Raw genomic sequence first — 15171 nt, 5'->3', positions numbered from 1 at the left:
CTAATCAAAATGAAACCAGAGTGATGGTTCTCTTTGGGAGACTACTAACTGGAAAGGGACACAAGGGAATTTTCTGGGGAACTAGAAATGTTCTATATCTTGATCTGGGCATAGGTGTAGTAATTTCCTATTACTGCTGCAAAAAAATTACCACAGATTTGATGGCTTCAAATACCATCTATTCTTTTATAGTTCTGGAGATCAGAAGTCCAAAATCAGGTTCACTGGGCCAAAACCAAAGTATAAGCAGGGCTATGCCTGAACTGTGACAGCCATCTTGCAACTATGAGGGACTACTGGAGAGAATCCGTGTCCTTGCCTTTTCCAGTTTCTAGAGCTGCATTCCTCCATCTTCCCTTCCTCCATCTTCCAAGCCTGTAGCATCGCATCTGGCTGCAATCCTCACACTGCCTTCTGTCTCAGCAGTCAAATCTCCCTCTGTTTCCCTCTCATAAAGAGACTAGTGATTACATTTAGGGCCCACCCAGATGATCCAAAATAGTCTCCCCCCTCTCAAGATCCTAAATTTAATCACATCTGCAAAGTTCCTTTTTTCCATATAAGGTAAAATTCATTGCTTCCCGGGATTAGGACCTGATATCTTTGGGGGCCCATTATTCAGCTTTCCACAGTAGGTAAAAATTCATCAAGCTGTGCAATTGAGATTTGTGCATTTTACTTTTGCTAAATTATACCTCAGTCAAGAAATGCACATACTTCAGGAAAAGAGAGAATGATTTAAGTTCAATCATAGAAATGAATTAAAGGCCTACCAGATCTACTTTCTTCCTGCTGGGAGGACCATGGACCTGATTCGAAAGAAAGGCTAAGCTTCAAATGTGGGTCTAAAGACAAAAATAGGTTGAAGCCTAGTCCAAAAGAACATTCATTCTGACTTTACCTTCTCCCTGGACACCAACCTTCCCCTCAGAGTCTGGGCTTCTAGCTCTAGCTAAAGAAGCAGAGAGTTACAACGACTAAAAGCCAAGGCCATGGGGTGCATACTGACAAGGAATGGCAAAGGTTAACATGGTTATTTGGGCAAAGAGAATAAGGACAGCTGTTCAGCACCCACAGTGGCGAGCAGGAGGTAGGGAAGGCCCAGCCCCTGAGCCACAGCCGTGGACACCCTGTGAGGAATGGACAGGCTGTCCTGGAGGTTTGAGGCTGCATCTGTGGATAGGTACTGAAGCCCAGCCAGCGCTATGGTGAGGTAAAGTAGGGTGGGGTCCTGTACCCCCAGAGTTTGGAGATCCTGTCTCTATATCCCCCATGTCCATGAAACCTGGGCCTGGGTTCTATGGGAAGGACAGCCAAGAAAGGAAGATTACTTTTGTTGCTGCCATTGCAGGGGTCCTGGCAGCTGCAGGACAGAAATATCTTTAATTCCGTGAGTGGTCATATGAGGTGAGGGAAGCTGCTTAGGGCCTATAGCGTGGACTTAGTTTTAGGGATTGGAGTGAGTCAAGGGCTGAGGGCGCGTATGGGGGAAGGTTGGCTGTGTGGGGGCAGACATGTAAAGATGTCAATTGCTTTTTCTGTCCACAGGCAACATTCTGCTGGGATAACCTGCCCCTAGGCCAAGAATCTGTGTTATCTTCCTCTTCAACAAGAAAAGAAGTTCAAGGCTCACAGATGTGTGCACACAGCTCAGTACACTCAGCCTCCCCTGCCCACTCCACCCCCATTTACAGGAGATCTACTCCTGCTGTGCACATAATCTGGGATAATTGGGTCTCTAAACATCACTTCAAGAGTCCCAAGTCCCAAGTAGTGGTGGACTAGGGAAAGGGTGCTCTTTCCCATAACCTTGGCTTTTGTGTGGCCTGTTATACCTGATCAAGAGATATAGAAAGACTGGAATGTGACACAAGATTCTCCTTTCAGAATCACAAAGGCTTATACTTTGAGCCTTCCTATTTCTATCCTTCACCTTGCATTTCTTTTAATGTCCCCAACTCCCCTTTGATCCCAGTCCTCAGGGATCCTCACGAGGCCAAAACCCTATAGTTCCTTTTCTCAAGCTCCCCTGACTTTAACACCATCAGATTCAACCCCTGACCTTGGCCCTGTCCCAGCAGCAAACAGCTAATCTTTTAGCAACTAATCTCTTGTCCACTAATCTGCTTTCCAAACTCTTGGCACCTGAGCTATTTATAAAGCAGTATTTTATGCACCGCCCCCCGCCCAGGACCCTATTCTTCTCCCCTGACCCCCACCAATCTGAAAATTCACAGGACCTTGGGTATAAGAGGTTGGAGAGGCGAGCATAGCGACCAGAGCTGGAGACGGATGTGAGCTTCACCTTCCTCCCCAGGTAAATAGTCCAAAGTCCTCTTATTTCCAGCCCATACTAGGTCCCATATCCCCTGCCCTTAGCACCTTCCTCAATATATCAAGAAGCATTTGAGGGGCACCTTTCCCAACAGAGCTGACAGGCACTCAGGCCCAGATACCTTGGAAGAGACCTCCGAAAACTCCCCTAAGCTCCTCTCGGGCCAGATCTAATACACATCAAAGAAAAGCATTAGCGAGATATCTTTCTCTCTCTAAAGATCCCTACTCCAAGGCTTAGCACCTGGCGACATTGATGGGGGTAAGAGTGGGCAAATCTGGGGAGGATGATGAGAACAGTGAATAGGTTCAAGGAAGGCTTTCAACTTCCATGGCGGCTTCTGCCACCAACAACCAAGAACATGAGGGCACCTTTACTCATCTGCACCTTTCTCCTTTCTTAGCTGTGTTAAGGCCACCATGAGGTGAACTCAGGCTCAGAATCCATTGAAAAAACCAGAGTCTGGGTTTTGTTCATTCATTTATTCATGTATCTAACAAACATGTCTTGGCATCTACTCTGTGCTAGGTGATGCTCAACCTCATCCAGTACAATTTTCTTCATACTTTCCTGAATGAAGGTCTTTCTCCAAACAAATTCCTTCTCCCAAAACACTCTCAAGAGGAGAGGGCCCCAGCTATTTAATAAAGCCTCATCCTTTCTGGAGAACAAACAGTATGATTGGTCAATAATTTGTAAAAACTAGGGGAGTTTTTTCCTGTGTCCTGGATGGGTGAGAGTATGCCTGAATAAGTAACCCAGTAGGAGGGAGAATAGGAAGCATGGATGGTGGTGAGGTGTCTAAGAAGAAAAGGTTATGTCACACCAGGTGTGTCCAGATGGCATATCAAAGCCAGGTAAGGAGAATGGGACCAAATGATTGAGCCTCCCTCCTTCCCCTCTTGCCAGAAAAGGCTCAACATCCACACCATGGCCAACATGTCTAGGTATGTAAGAACTCCTAATTCTCTGCTTCTGTGACTTGTGGCTTACCCAAACCCAACGACTTGCCTTTGGGGTGGAGGGGTTTGCAACCTTTCTTCTACTTGTGTTGCCTCCACCTGGGTGTCACTTCATTCTCCTTGGGCCTCTTCCTCTAATACTAGAAATATTTCCTTTTCTCCCCAATTCCCTTTCTTTCCTTTCCCTTCTTCTCCCCCTCCCTTCTCTTCCAATCCCCTTCCATGTCCTCTGATTTTCTCCTCTTAGGGTGTTTAAGAAGACCTGCTCCAACGGCAAGGTGAGAGAACCTGACCCAGCTGGGCAAATGAAAGGGGAAAAGGGATAGATGTGTATGTCCTTCAAGGTCTCAGGGGTTTGGGTTGGGGCCTTCAGGGGAATCCATTAAAAGAAGATTATGACAGTAACATGGGAGGTTGTTCCACAACAGCTATCCATCTACCTGGGGAAACGGGACTTCGTGGACCATGTGGACATGGTGGAACCCATTGGTCAGTGAGTCCGAAAAGGCAAAGAGCCTGGGGAGAAGGGGAGTGGGAGCAAGGGAGTGAAAGAAAGCCAAGAAAGGACCATGCAGAAGAGGAACTTCTGTTTCATAGTCTGAGGACTTTTCCTGACCAGGGTGCCGTCTCTCCCCCTCTCCATAGATGGTGTAGTCCTGGTTGACCCTGAGTACTTAAAAGGCCGAAAGAGTAAGTAAAAATCCTTGTTGGTCTGTGTATATGCCAGGGACCCCACTGGACGAGTGGACCAGAGAGTTATAAGAAAATTAAAAAGTGGATGGGACTGTGAATGTCTTATCTGATAGAAGCTAACAACTGGGAATTTCAGTCCAGTGTGGCTAAATTCTCTGGTTGTTAAAGAAGAACTGGAAATAAAGGTCAGAATAAGACTTTGAGAGGCTCAAAGTCTGAAAAGATTCTAGTGCCTCTTCCCAAATAATATTTAAAGTAGATATATTTCTAAAGCATTAATTACATTTTCTTTTCCAAGATCACACAAAATTTACATGTGTGCTGAAATTAAACGCTTTTTTCTAAAATCTCTGATTTTCTCCCTTATTGTTGGTGGGGCCTTTGCTTCACTGCTAACCTGAACACACACTTAGACTGCCTACTGAAAGATCCAGTACACCAGAAATCCATATTATTAAAATATGGATTAAGTTATTAAAATTTGCATTAAGCAAATGTCCTGATTTTCAAATGTTGGCAGCTAATTAAGAGATTTTTTTAAAATCTCTCTTTGATTTGGATAAATCAAAAAATTTTATTTTTCCAAGGGCTGGATGTGACCTTCAGGCTGCCACTTTGCATTCCTTTGCATTTCTTTTTCCCTTTATTTGCATATGTTTTTCCATATCTCCTTTGTGTAGGGAAACCCATTTTTTCCATTAAAAAAAAATCCCAAAGAAAGAAATAAAACAATAACTACAGCAAGTAACAGCAAAAGACATTACTCTGGTTATAGTATTATAGTTCTAGATTACACTGAAATAATTGCTTTGCCATTTTTTTTCTTTAATTCTTGCTCTGTGATCCAACAGATTGAAAATTGGGTTCCATTTGAAAAAGGTTCAGAACAAATTGATGAATACTAGTTCAAATGTAACCTTTAGCTATTGTGGAATAAACCAAACCTAATTGCTCAGATTAAACAGTGCGGATAAGCAGTCCATCCACTTTTAAATATCAGAGGAATTTTGGGGTATAGCCAGTAAATTAATCAACTTATTTAAGAGTCTCAATTACTCTGTAGTTCTAAACCCTAAATCATTTTTTCACAGCCCTACAAAATTTCCAGAATAACCTACAGAAAAAAATCTTCAGTTTAAAAAATGTATGTCGACCCAGGAAATAAAATGTGTTTATTCCTTTAATTTTAATCTTCATGTCCCTTAGTAGTTTCATATTATTATTCATTTAAGCTGTATGTATTTAAATTTATTCCTTAGCTTTTTTATATACTTTGTTACTTTTATCAAGATAATCTTACTTGCATAATATTTCCAAATATGTATTTTTTTCTTTTGAGGTGCATTTGTTGATGTAAAATATGCTAACGCTACTCCACTAAATGAAAAAGGCCAGTTGTAGGGCAATATATGTGGTAGTGTGAATGAAGTGTGGTTTAACAAAAATTGATGTGGGATCTTTCCGTATTATTTCTTACAACGGCATGTAAATCTACACTGATCTCAAAATAAAATGTTTCATTTCAAAAAGGCAATGAAAGATAAGTCATAAATATCTAAGGTGGCCTTATATTTAATTACCGAAACAAAGTTGGGAAGCAAATGAAACAAATTAAGAGCAGTTATCTCTGAAATACGTATGATGGCAGAACTTTGATTTCTCTTTTTGTTTGTGTTTTCTAATTGTCACACAACTAATATGTATTATTTATATAAATAACTTTAAATTAGATGTTGAATTAAAAAAACTAAAACAAGCTATTTCTTAACACAAAAAAGGATGATTGTAAACTGTCAGAGAATCAATAAGATCTTGGGGGTGGGGTGATGCCCTTCCCACCACATACCACAGCGGGATGTGACAAGAACAATTCATCTGATTAACACACCCTGAGCTCAGGGGCTATTAGATACCCTTTTGCCTGGCCCCTCCTCTTTTTCTGTTTTCTCCTCTCTTTCACTTCATCCCTTCCCTTGCTTCCTTCCAGCAACCTCTTTTCATCTTCTGTTTTTTTCTTTCCTTTGCTCCCTCTTTCCTTTTCCTATTCTTGCTCTCCCTTTTCCCACTTTTTTTGGCATAACTGGGAAACCAAGATGAATTTAATTTGTTGTATCTTTTGAAAATTGTTAAGTTTGTCCTCATGTAGAAACATTAGAAAGTACAGATGAAGGAGAAAGACTGTAATGCTCTCACCCAGAGATAATCACAAATATTTCAGTTCACATTTATTCATATTTTCTGTGTAAAAATATCTATATTTTTATTTTAAATGCTATATTATACATAATACTTTCTAACCTTCTTTTTTGCCTCTGCAATATGTAAAAATCTATACATTTTTTGGTTGCCTAGTACTATACTGTGTGAGTGCACCATAATGTATTTAGCCAACTTTAACCACTGGACATTTTTTGCTATGACAAACAACCCCATAAAGTACATACTTGTATGTATTTCTTTTCATACTTGTTCAATTATTTCTTTAGACTAAATGCCTGGAAAAGGAATGAATGGCCAAAGGGTAGTCACACATTTTTAAAGCTTTCTATCACCAAATTGCCCTTCAAAATGGTTGTACCAATTAACTCTCCCTCGTGCAGGGTATCCTGGAGAAGGAAATGGCAACCCACTCCAGTATTCTTGCCTCGAAAATCCCATGGACAGAGGAGCCTGGTGGGTTGCATGGGGTCGCAAAGAGTCAGACACGACTGAGCGACTTCACTTTCGTGCAGGGTATGAGGCTGCCCATTGTCCCAGTCACTATAAGCACTCCCATTACCGTTACTTTCAGTCTTTGTTGTATCTTTTGAATATAGATTCATTTTCTTTGCTTGTTTGTAATTTTAAAAGCAGATAATCTGGCTGTTGTATATTTTGACTTCTTAAAAATACAAAAATAAGTTGGTTTCTACGGCTCTTGGTAGTTTTCTTTTCTTTGGGTCAGGGCTCCTGATTAAAAATAAGATTCTTGACCCCTATTCCATTTTTTCCCCAACCCCTGTTGTAAATCTTTCCTTCCTTCAGTCTCTGTCACTGTCCTTGGACAGATATCTCTCTGTACCCCGTCCCACACTCCACTAGTGCATGACGTAGCTTTCTATTTGTCCCAATAATCTTAGGTACTAGCTGTGATGTATAATTATTATTGTTCCATTTCTCTGATATTCCCATGATCATCATCATCATCCACATCTATAATTTAAATTTCCACAGGGATTTCTCGTACATCACCTCCTTACAACCACCCTGTGAGTTAAGTTGTGCACACGAGTCTGGGCTTTAGAGTCATGTCTGAGTTAAAATCCTGGGCTGTCATTTAGCTGCTCTGAGCTCATTTTCTCTACCTGTAAAACAGAGATAATAACTGTAGAGCTCTTCTGCAGTCCTATTATTGACAGGTGAAATAACTGAGGCTCAGACAACACGACAGATTTCTCCAAGTCGTATGCAAACCTAGGTTCTGACCCTAGAGAATTATGCAATGAATACCCTGTACCCATCACCTAGTTTTAAAAAGAATTACAGAAACCAACTGAAGTCTCCTGCGTATCCTTCCCTAATCCCATACTCCTTCCTCCCTCCACCTCAGGTAATAACTATTCTAAATTTGACATTTATTGTTCCCATGATGTTTCTATACTTCTAACTTTATATTTATATATCAGTGAGCAACTTTGGTATTGTTCTACATGCTTTTCAACTTTATATACATGGTATGATTGTGTATATCATTCTTCTTTTACTCAACTTTTGAGACTTAACCATGTTAATACATGGAGTTCAGGTTCATTATTTTAATCTCAGTTTGATATTCCACAATATGAATATACCATAACTGTTTACCCACTCTCCCACTGATAGGTATTTAAATCATTTCCAGTTTTATGCTATGACAAACACTGATGCCATGGACATTTCATATATTTCTCCTTACAAACAAGAGCAAGAGTTCTACTAAATTCTTCTTATTTCATAAGATATGAGCAGATTCCACTTTATTGGACAGTGCCCACAGTTTTCCAAAGTGGCTGTACAAACATATACTCCCACCACAGTATGTAATCAATTGTTTCACATCTGGAGCATTGTTCAACATTTAGTGCTGTCAGACTTAAAAATTTTTGACAGTCTGAGGAGGCAGAAATGTTATCTCATTGTGGCTTTAATTTGCATTTATCTGATTACTAATAAGAGTGGACATGTTTTCATACTTCATTGGCCATTCCATTCCACGCTTCTGTGTAGAGCCTATTCATACACTTTGAACACTTTTATATTGGAATGTTTGTATTTTTATTACTGATTTGTGGGAGTTTTTTTAGATACTATGAACACTAAACTTTTGTTACAGGTGTTGCAAATATTTCCTCAGGCTTTTGCTTGTTTCATTATTTATAAAGATACTTAATGTAAAGAAGTTTTAAATTTTACTGTAGTCAAATGTGTTAATCCTTTTCTTTATGGCCATACTGGTTTGATAATATTACATTGTTTCTCCATGTCTTCCTCTGAGCTTCCTCTGCCACTGTTAAGATCTCCTTTCCCCTCAGACCTGACAGGTCACTCTCTTGTTCCTTTGCCTGCAGTGTTTGTCATGTTGACCTGTGCCTTTCGCTACGGCCATGATGACTTGGATGTGATTGGTCTGACATTCCGCAAAGATCTGTACGTACAGGTCCAGCAAGTGGTCCCAGCTGAGTCCAGCAGCCCCCGGGGCCCCCTCACAGTCCTGCAGGAGCGACTGCTGCACAAGCTGGGGGACAATGCCTACCCCTTTACCCTGCAGGTACTGACCCCAAGCCCTAGGTAAGGCTTCTAGGGAAGATTAAGAGAGGAAGCTAAACAAGGAGAACAGAGGAAAGGGGTCCCTATTTCTTCTGTTTGCTGACCTCCTTCTGATCCTTTAGATGGTTGTCAACCTGCCCTGTTCGGTGACACTGCAGCCAGGTCCTGATGATACAGGAAAGGTGAGGTCTGGGTTCTCAAAAAGATGGACAGAGGGATAAATGGACAAGACTGGAGAAAGGGACAGCTAACGGATGGGATCAGATATTTCCTTATAAACCCATGAGGAAGGGAGTGGGCAGTGTCAGAAATGAGTTCTCTTTGCCTCTGCCCCTTTGCAGGCCTGCGGTGTTGACTTTGAAGTGAAGAGTTTCTGTGCTGAAAACCTGGAGGAGAAAGTCTCCAAGAGGTGTTTCTGTGGTCAACTTCCAAATCCCTGCCTCTAGCCTGCACCAGGAAACAGATCTTGCTCTCAGGACAGAAACATCCTTACTTCTAACCTCTGTAGCAGCATCACCACCAATTCAGATGCCCATTTCTGATTCCCCTCTAATTTCTCTTCTTTGCTCTAGAGCATGGGGTCAGCAAACTCTTCTGTCAAAAGCCAGACAAGAAATATTAGGCTTTGTGAACAATGTACTTCCTGTTGCACCTACTGAACTGTGCCACTGCAGCATGAAAACAGCCATGGGCAGTATGCAAATGAACAAGCATGGCTGTGTCCCAATACTTTATGAACATTGAAATTTCAATTTTATATAATTTCCACATGTCATGATATATTATTCTTTGATTTTTTTTCAATCACTTGAAAATATAATGACCATTTTTAGCTTGTGGGCCATACAGACATAAGCAGCAGACCAGACTTAGCCAGTGAGCCATAGTTTGCTGACCTATGGTCTAGATACCTACCTTGAGGGTCCAGAGGCATTCTCTGAGGGAAACCTTCTGCCACCTCCACCACCCAAGTGAGGACTGGGCTATAGGTTTGGCACAAGAAAGGGCTGTGGGTCCTAAGGAGATGTTCTGGCTGTCCCCTTGGCCTCTACTTAGAGACTCTGTGCGGCTGGTGATTCGGAAAATACAGTTTGCCCCCCTGGAACCAGGCCCTGGCCCCTGGGCCCAGACTGTGCGCCGCTTCCTCCTGTCAGCTCAGCCCCTACAACTCCAGGCCTGGATGGACAAGGAGGTTTGTGACCCCCATTTCTTGTCCCCTAGTGTGCAACCGCTCTGAAACCCTTTCTTTATTGATCTCCTACTTGGGAAGACAAGGGTGGAGGCCAGGTCGGCAAGAGTGCTGAGGAAACAAATTCTAGGTCTTTATCTGAGTGTTCTCCCTCCAACCTTATAACGGGCCTCTCCTCCTGCTTTAGGTAAATTATCATGGCCAACCCATCTCTGTCAATGTTTCCATCAACAACTCTACCAACAAGGTCATCAAAAAAATCAAGATTTCAGGTGAGCTTCTTTTCCTGTCTCCCTGCCTCTGGTCCCAAATCCATACGTCTTTCCAGAACTCTGCCCCCACTTACCCAGTCTGCATTCATCTAGGCTTTCCCTCCATTGCAAGCTTATCAAAACATACATCTCTGTTCATCCATATATGCACATCTTAGTACATCACATGAAGTGTGCCCGTGTACAAGGGCAGTGAGTTGGGGTCTTGAGGATGACTAACTATAGTCATGTGCTTTTCCTGGCTCTGCAGTTGACCAGATCACAGATGTCGTCCTGTATTCACTAGACAAGTACACCAAGACTGTGTTCGTTCAGGAGTTCACGTGAGCTGGCGCCGGGGCTGGGGTCAGAGAGCTGAAGGGTAGGGTGGTGGAAAGAGGGTCGGGGTCTGGAGGCAGAGGAGAGGATTGGGGAAAGAAGGAAGTGGGGAAGAGGCCAGGACTGAGGAAGGTCAAGGTGAGGGCTGACGTGGAAAAAGGGAGGGATTCTCAAGAGAGCTAGAGGGAGGATACACACAAGAGGATCATCGAATTCTGAGAGAGGGTGGGGGCATAAGATGATTTCCCACCAGAGTGAATCATTCCCACTCTCCACAGTCAGACATGTCTGCTCTCTTGGATATTCCAGTAGGTTCATGGAATTGTGCAAAATACTCTTGGGAATAAGAATCACTTAGTTGGCAAGCCTAGCTTAAGTTCTTCTCTTCTTTTCTTTCAAAGGGAGACTATAGCTGCTAACTCCACCTTCTCCAAGAGCTTTGCAGTAACCCCGCTCTTGGCAGACAACTGCCACAAACAGGGCCTGGCACTGGATGGCAAACTCAAGCAGGGTGACACCAATCTGGCCTCTAGCACAATGTAAGCTCACATGTAACTCCTGGCCTTCATTTTCTACCCCACAACCCATTCTGTGTGCTATATACACAGTTCTGAGGTTTCACCTTCAATGAAGCCTACCTGTTTCAAAAAAATTTTAAACATTCAGAGACACCTCTTGGCAAGAGGGCCAACAGTAAGCTAAATAATACCCATGGGACCAAGGACAGGCTTAGGTCATAGGCAACAAGAAAGGAAAAAGTGGATAGGAAAAATTCCTTATGTTGTATAATATTTTAAAGCTCAGAAAGGTCTTATGTATGGTACTGTTATCATCATAAGAATCCCATTAGGCTGGGTATGTGTTCTTATTCTATTTTACACTTAATGGCCCTGAGGCTCAGAGAGACGAAGGAACTTGTCCAAACTTGCACAGTGGCAGAGGTGGAAAAGATGCTATCACATCATCTGGCTCTAACATTGTGATCTCTGTAGCAGCTACTCTCTAGTGAAGATAGAAGTTCAGTGGAAGACAGATGAGAAATGGAGAGAAAAGAGGACAAAAAAGAATATGATAGGAACTGATAGAATTATATCGTCATTCATTTGGTCTGATGCCTAACATTTGGAGGCCCTAGTGTAAGATGTGTCTCCTACCGAAAACCATCTGCCACCATCTGACAAGCATTCATTCCCACTGCCTTTCTCTGTGCTTTATCAATCATGTAGCAATACATTGTTATTGCCTGAAAGAGACTGAGAAATCATCCCAATAGCATTACTTTGGAGATAGAGGATCAGCATCCCAGGGCAATGAAAAATCTTGGAAAATCTCCAAGATCATATGGCTTTCTGTATTTTCCTTTTCTTAAAATTAATTACTTTTGGCTGAACAGGGTCTTTGTTGCTGTGTGTGGGCTTTCTGTAGTTGAGGTGAGCAGGGGCTACTCTTCATTGTGGTGGCATCTGTTTGCGGAGCATGGGCTCTAGAGTGTGGGCTTCAGTGGTTGTGGCACAAGGGCTTAGTTGCCCTGCAGCATGTGGAATCTTCCTGGACCAGGGACCGAACCTGTGTCCCCTGCACTGGCAGGCAGATTCTTATCCACTGTACCACTAGGGAACTCCTGTGCCTTATTTTTCAATCAGTCAGTTTTCACTGAATGCTTGTTACATAATCATTTCTATGCTAAGCAATGTGGGAGGGTACAAAGAAGTTGAAGATAGTCTCTGCCTTCAGTTTATGGCTGAAATGGGGAACAAAGAGGAATGCAACCCAGCAATCCCACTGCTGGGCATACACACCAAGGAAACCAGAATTGAAACAGACACGTGTACCCCAATGTTCATCGCAGCACTGTTTATAATAGCCAGGACATGGAAGCAACCTAGATGTCCATCAGCAGATGAATGGATAAGAAAGCTATGGTACATATACACAATGGAGTACTACTCAGCCATTAAAAAGAATACATTTGAATCAGTTCTAATGAGGTGGATGAAACTGGAGCCTATCATACAGAGTGAAGTAAGCCAGAAAGAAAAACACCAATATAGTATACTAATGCATATATATAGAATTTAGAAAGATGGTAACGATAACCCTGTATACGAGACAGCAAAAGAGACACAGATGTATAGAACAGTCTTTTGGACTCTGTGGGAGAGGGCGATGGTGGGATAATCTGGCAGAATGGCACTGAAACATGTATATTATCATATGTGAAACGAATCGCCAGTCCAGGTTCGATGCATGATATAGGGTGCTCGGGGCTGGTGCACTGGGATGACCCTGAGGGATGGGATGGGGAGGGAGGTGGGAGGGGGGTTCAGGATGGGGAACACGTGTACACCCATGGCGGATTCATGTTGATGTGCAAAACCAATACAATATTGTAAAGTAATTAGCTTCCAATTAAAATAAATATTTATATTAAAAAAATTAAAGAGGAATGTGAATGCCATCTATCAGTTAAATGTTAGTATGTGTAGTTCAGATTAAAAATCCAATAGGAGTTCAAAGAAGCCAGCATAGCTGGAGGAGACAGAAGGAGCTAGATCTTGAAGAATGTGTTGGATTTGGATAGCAATAGAGGAAGAAAAGAGAGTTCCAGGTTGGGAATATAGCCTGGGAAAACGTCAGAAGGTAAGAATCTGCACGGCTTGTTCTGAGCAAGGAGAGAGGATGGGTCCGGTTAGGTCGTACCCCAGGTGTTAGGGAGTTAGGGCAGGAAGGTTAGAGAGGCTAGGTGGGACCAAATTGTTAAGGGTTGTGAAAGTCAAGCAGTGTATTAATTATATTCAGAGAGGTAGCCTCCTGAGCAGAGGGTGACATGGTAAAACTGGATTTGAGGAACAGAAATGTGATCCCAGTGAGTCGGAGATCAGAGCCTGGGAGACCTGTCAGATGACAAAAGATGCACAGGAAGGGACTGGGGGACGGAATGAGTTAGCTCCCTCACAGCCATTTCCCCTCAAACACACAACGATGAATACTACCACCTCCCAGTCTTCGACCAGGAGTGGACAAGGAGCTGCTGGGGATCCTGGTGTCCTACAAAGTCAGAGTCAACCTGATGGTGTCCTGTGGAGGGTGAGTGAGAATGCAGGGTCTGTCTGGGCAGGGGCTGGGGAGCCACTTTTGTTTTCTTCCCAGTTGGACTGACCCATTCAACTCGCCCCTTCTCTGGACCCGTTTCCCAAACCTGTGAGCTCCATGAGCAGGCTACCTTCCCTTCCAGAAACCAATTCTGTGGTTGAGTTGGCCTTACAATCCCTAATTCCCCTGTCAAATTAGGTTGCTACTTTCCATTTCCAGCTGCTAATTTTAGGGTGTCATTCTACCCTCAGCATCCTAGGCGACCTGACAGCCAGGTAAGAGACTGTGGGGTGGGGGGAACCAGGGCAAGAAAGGGAGGATGCAATCAGAAGATCAAAAGAGTGATAAGGGAGAATCTAAGGGCACCCTAGGACCAAAAAACTGAGGGAGAGAGGTTCAGGGAGTAGCCTTGGAGGGAGATCTGTAACCCAATCTTGGGATCCTTGCAGTGATGTTGGTGTGGAGCTCCCCTTGATCCTGATGCATCCAAAGCCGTCAAACGGTGAGTGACCAGGTGGGACTCACAGGAACAGTGGTCCCGAGGGTTGGGGACCAAGCAATTCTGATTTCATGAATCTAGGACTGGCAGTTTGCGTAGAGATTCTGTAGCAGTAGGTAGGTTGGGTGAATAGCTTTGCAGGGCAATTGTGTGTATGCGTGTGTGCACACGTGCATGTGTGTATGTATTGTGTATGTATGAGAGGGAGATGGTCAAAAAGGGAGAGGGAAGAGTAACAAGACATTTCTTCAGGGAACTTATTGGCTTTAATCCACATTTCCTTCCCTCTCTATGCTCATTACAGAGGCTGCTAGGTAAGAAAATGTGAGGCCTGGAAACCCCGCCCCCCACCCCTTTCCCCACTGCCACTCTCCATTTTATGACAATGGAAATGTTAAAAAGCTTCCCTGGAGTGTTTTCAATAGGTGTGCAGTGGAAACATATGGTTTAACTTCGTGTCGTAGTTTAGTAGTGTTTTTCATAAGCCCCTTTCCCTTTTTGCATCCCCCACCGTCCACCTCCTGCTTTTCTCCCAGTTGTCATCCTTCACCCTCATCCCTTCCAGTCTTTTCTTATTACCCTGCCTCCTAGCTCTTACTTCTCGTTTTTCATTTTCCCATGCCTTCTCTCCTTCCCACCCCCCATTCTTATTTCCCCTCTGAGGGGGGCACTTTTGAGTTGGGAGATTGGGGAAGGAATGAAGGAAACAAGCCCAGTGTGGTCTATGTGGGGTGGGGGCAGCTGAGAGGGGGTGAGGGTCTGAGCTGAGTGGCAAGGAAGGGATCACTGCTCTGGGGTCAGGAAATGGGAGTGGATGACGCTCAGAGTTGTTCCTAACCTTCCGTTCCCTTCTGATGCTTCTGCAAGCTCTGAGGACATAGTCATCGAGGAGTTTGCTCAGCAGGAACCCAGTGGAGAGAGCCAGGAGGCTTTGGCAGCTGAGGGGAATGAGGGCAGCTGAGCGCCTGGCTCCAGTACCTACGTGTGGGAGCCCCCTGCAACACTCAATAAATCAGCTTGTCCGA

The 15171-nt window shown here is 43.4% G+C and overlaps 1 protein-coding gene across 2 annotated transcripts; it reads left to right on the top strand.

Annotated features, from left to right (window-relative positions):
• Positions 1-1831: 1831 nt before the first annotated feature.
• Positions 1832-15171, top strand: ARR3 (arrestin 3). 2 transcript variants are annotated; one of them, XM_061409823.1, is made up of 16 exons: positions 3028-3282; positions 3545-3575; positions 3726-3786; positions 3943-3987; positions 8577-8776; positions 8898-8957; positions 9117-9184; positions 9832-9967; positions 10152-10236; positions 10487-10559; positions 10956-11093; positions 13558-13641; positions 13899-13922; positions 14097-14149; positions 14451-14460; positions 15014-15171. In XM_061409823.1, the coding sequence occupies exons 1-16, from the start codon at positions 3212-3214 to the stop codon at positions 15105-15107; spliced, it is 1233 nt and encodes a 410-aa protein (XP_061265807.1). In that variant the 5' UTR covers positions 3028-3211; the 3' UTR covers positions 15108-15171. The 2 variants fall into 2 exon arrangements, with proteins under 2 accessions (XP_061265806.1, XP_061265807.1); XM_061409822.1 differs by lacking the exon at positions 15014-15171 and adding an exon at positions 1832-2317 and having other exon boundaries at positions 3245-3282; positions 14097-14512.

Source organism: Bos javanicus, chromosome X (genome assembly GCF_032452875.1).
Source record: "Bos javanicus breed banteng chromosome X, ARS-OSU_banteng_1.0, whole genome shotgun sequence".
Taxonomy (NCBI): domain Eukaryota; kingdom Metazoa; phylum Chordata; class Mammalia; order Artiodactyla; family Bovidae; genus Bos; species Bos javanicus.
This window is presented reverse-complemented; position numbering and strand designations above follow the sequence as displayed.

What these genes read in the sequence shown, in the direction of transcription:
- ARR3 (XM_061409823.1), top strand. Translation starts at nt 3,212, where the DNA reads ATGATTGAGCCTCCCTCCTTCCCCTCTTGCCAGAAAAGGCTCAACATC. An exon ending in AATCTGGCCTCTAGCACAAT is followed by an intron (nt 11,094 to 13,557) that starts GTAAGCTCACAT and finishes ACCACCTCCCAG; the next exon opens with TCTTCGACCAGGAGTGGACA. An exon ending in CTAGGCGACCTGACAGCCAG is followed by an intron (nt 13,923 to 14,096) that starts GTAAGAGACTGT and finishes GGATCCTTGCAG; the next exon opens with TGATGTTGGTGTGGAGCTCC.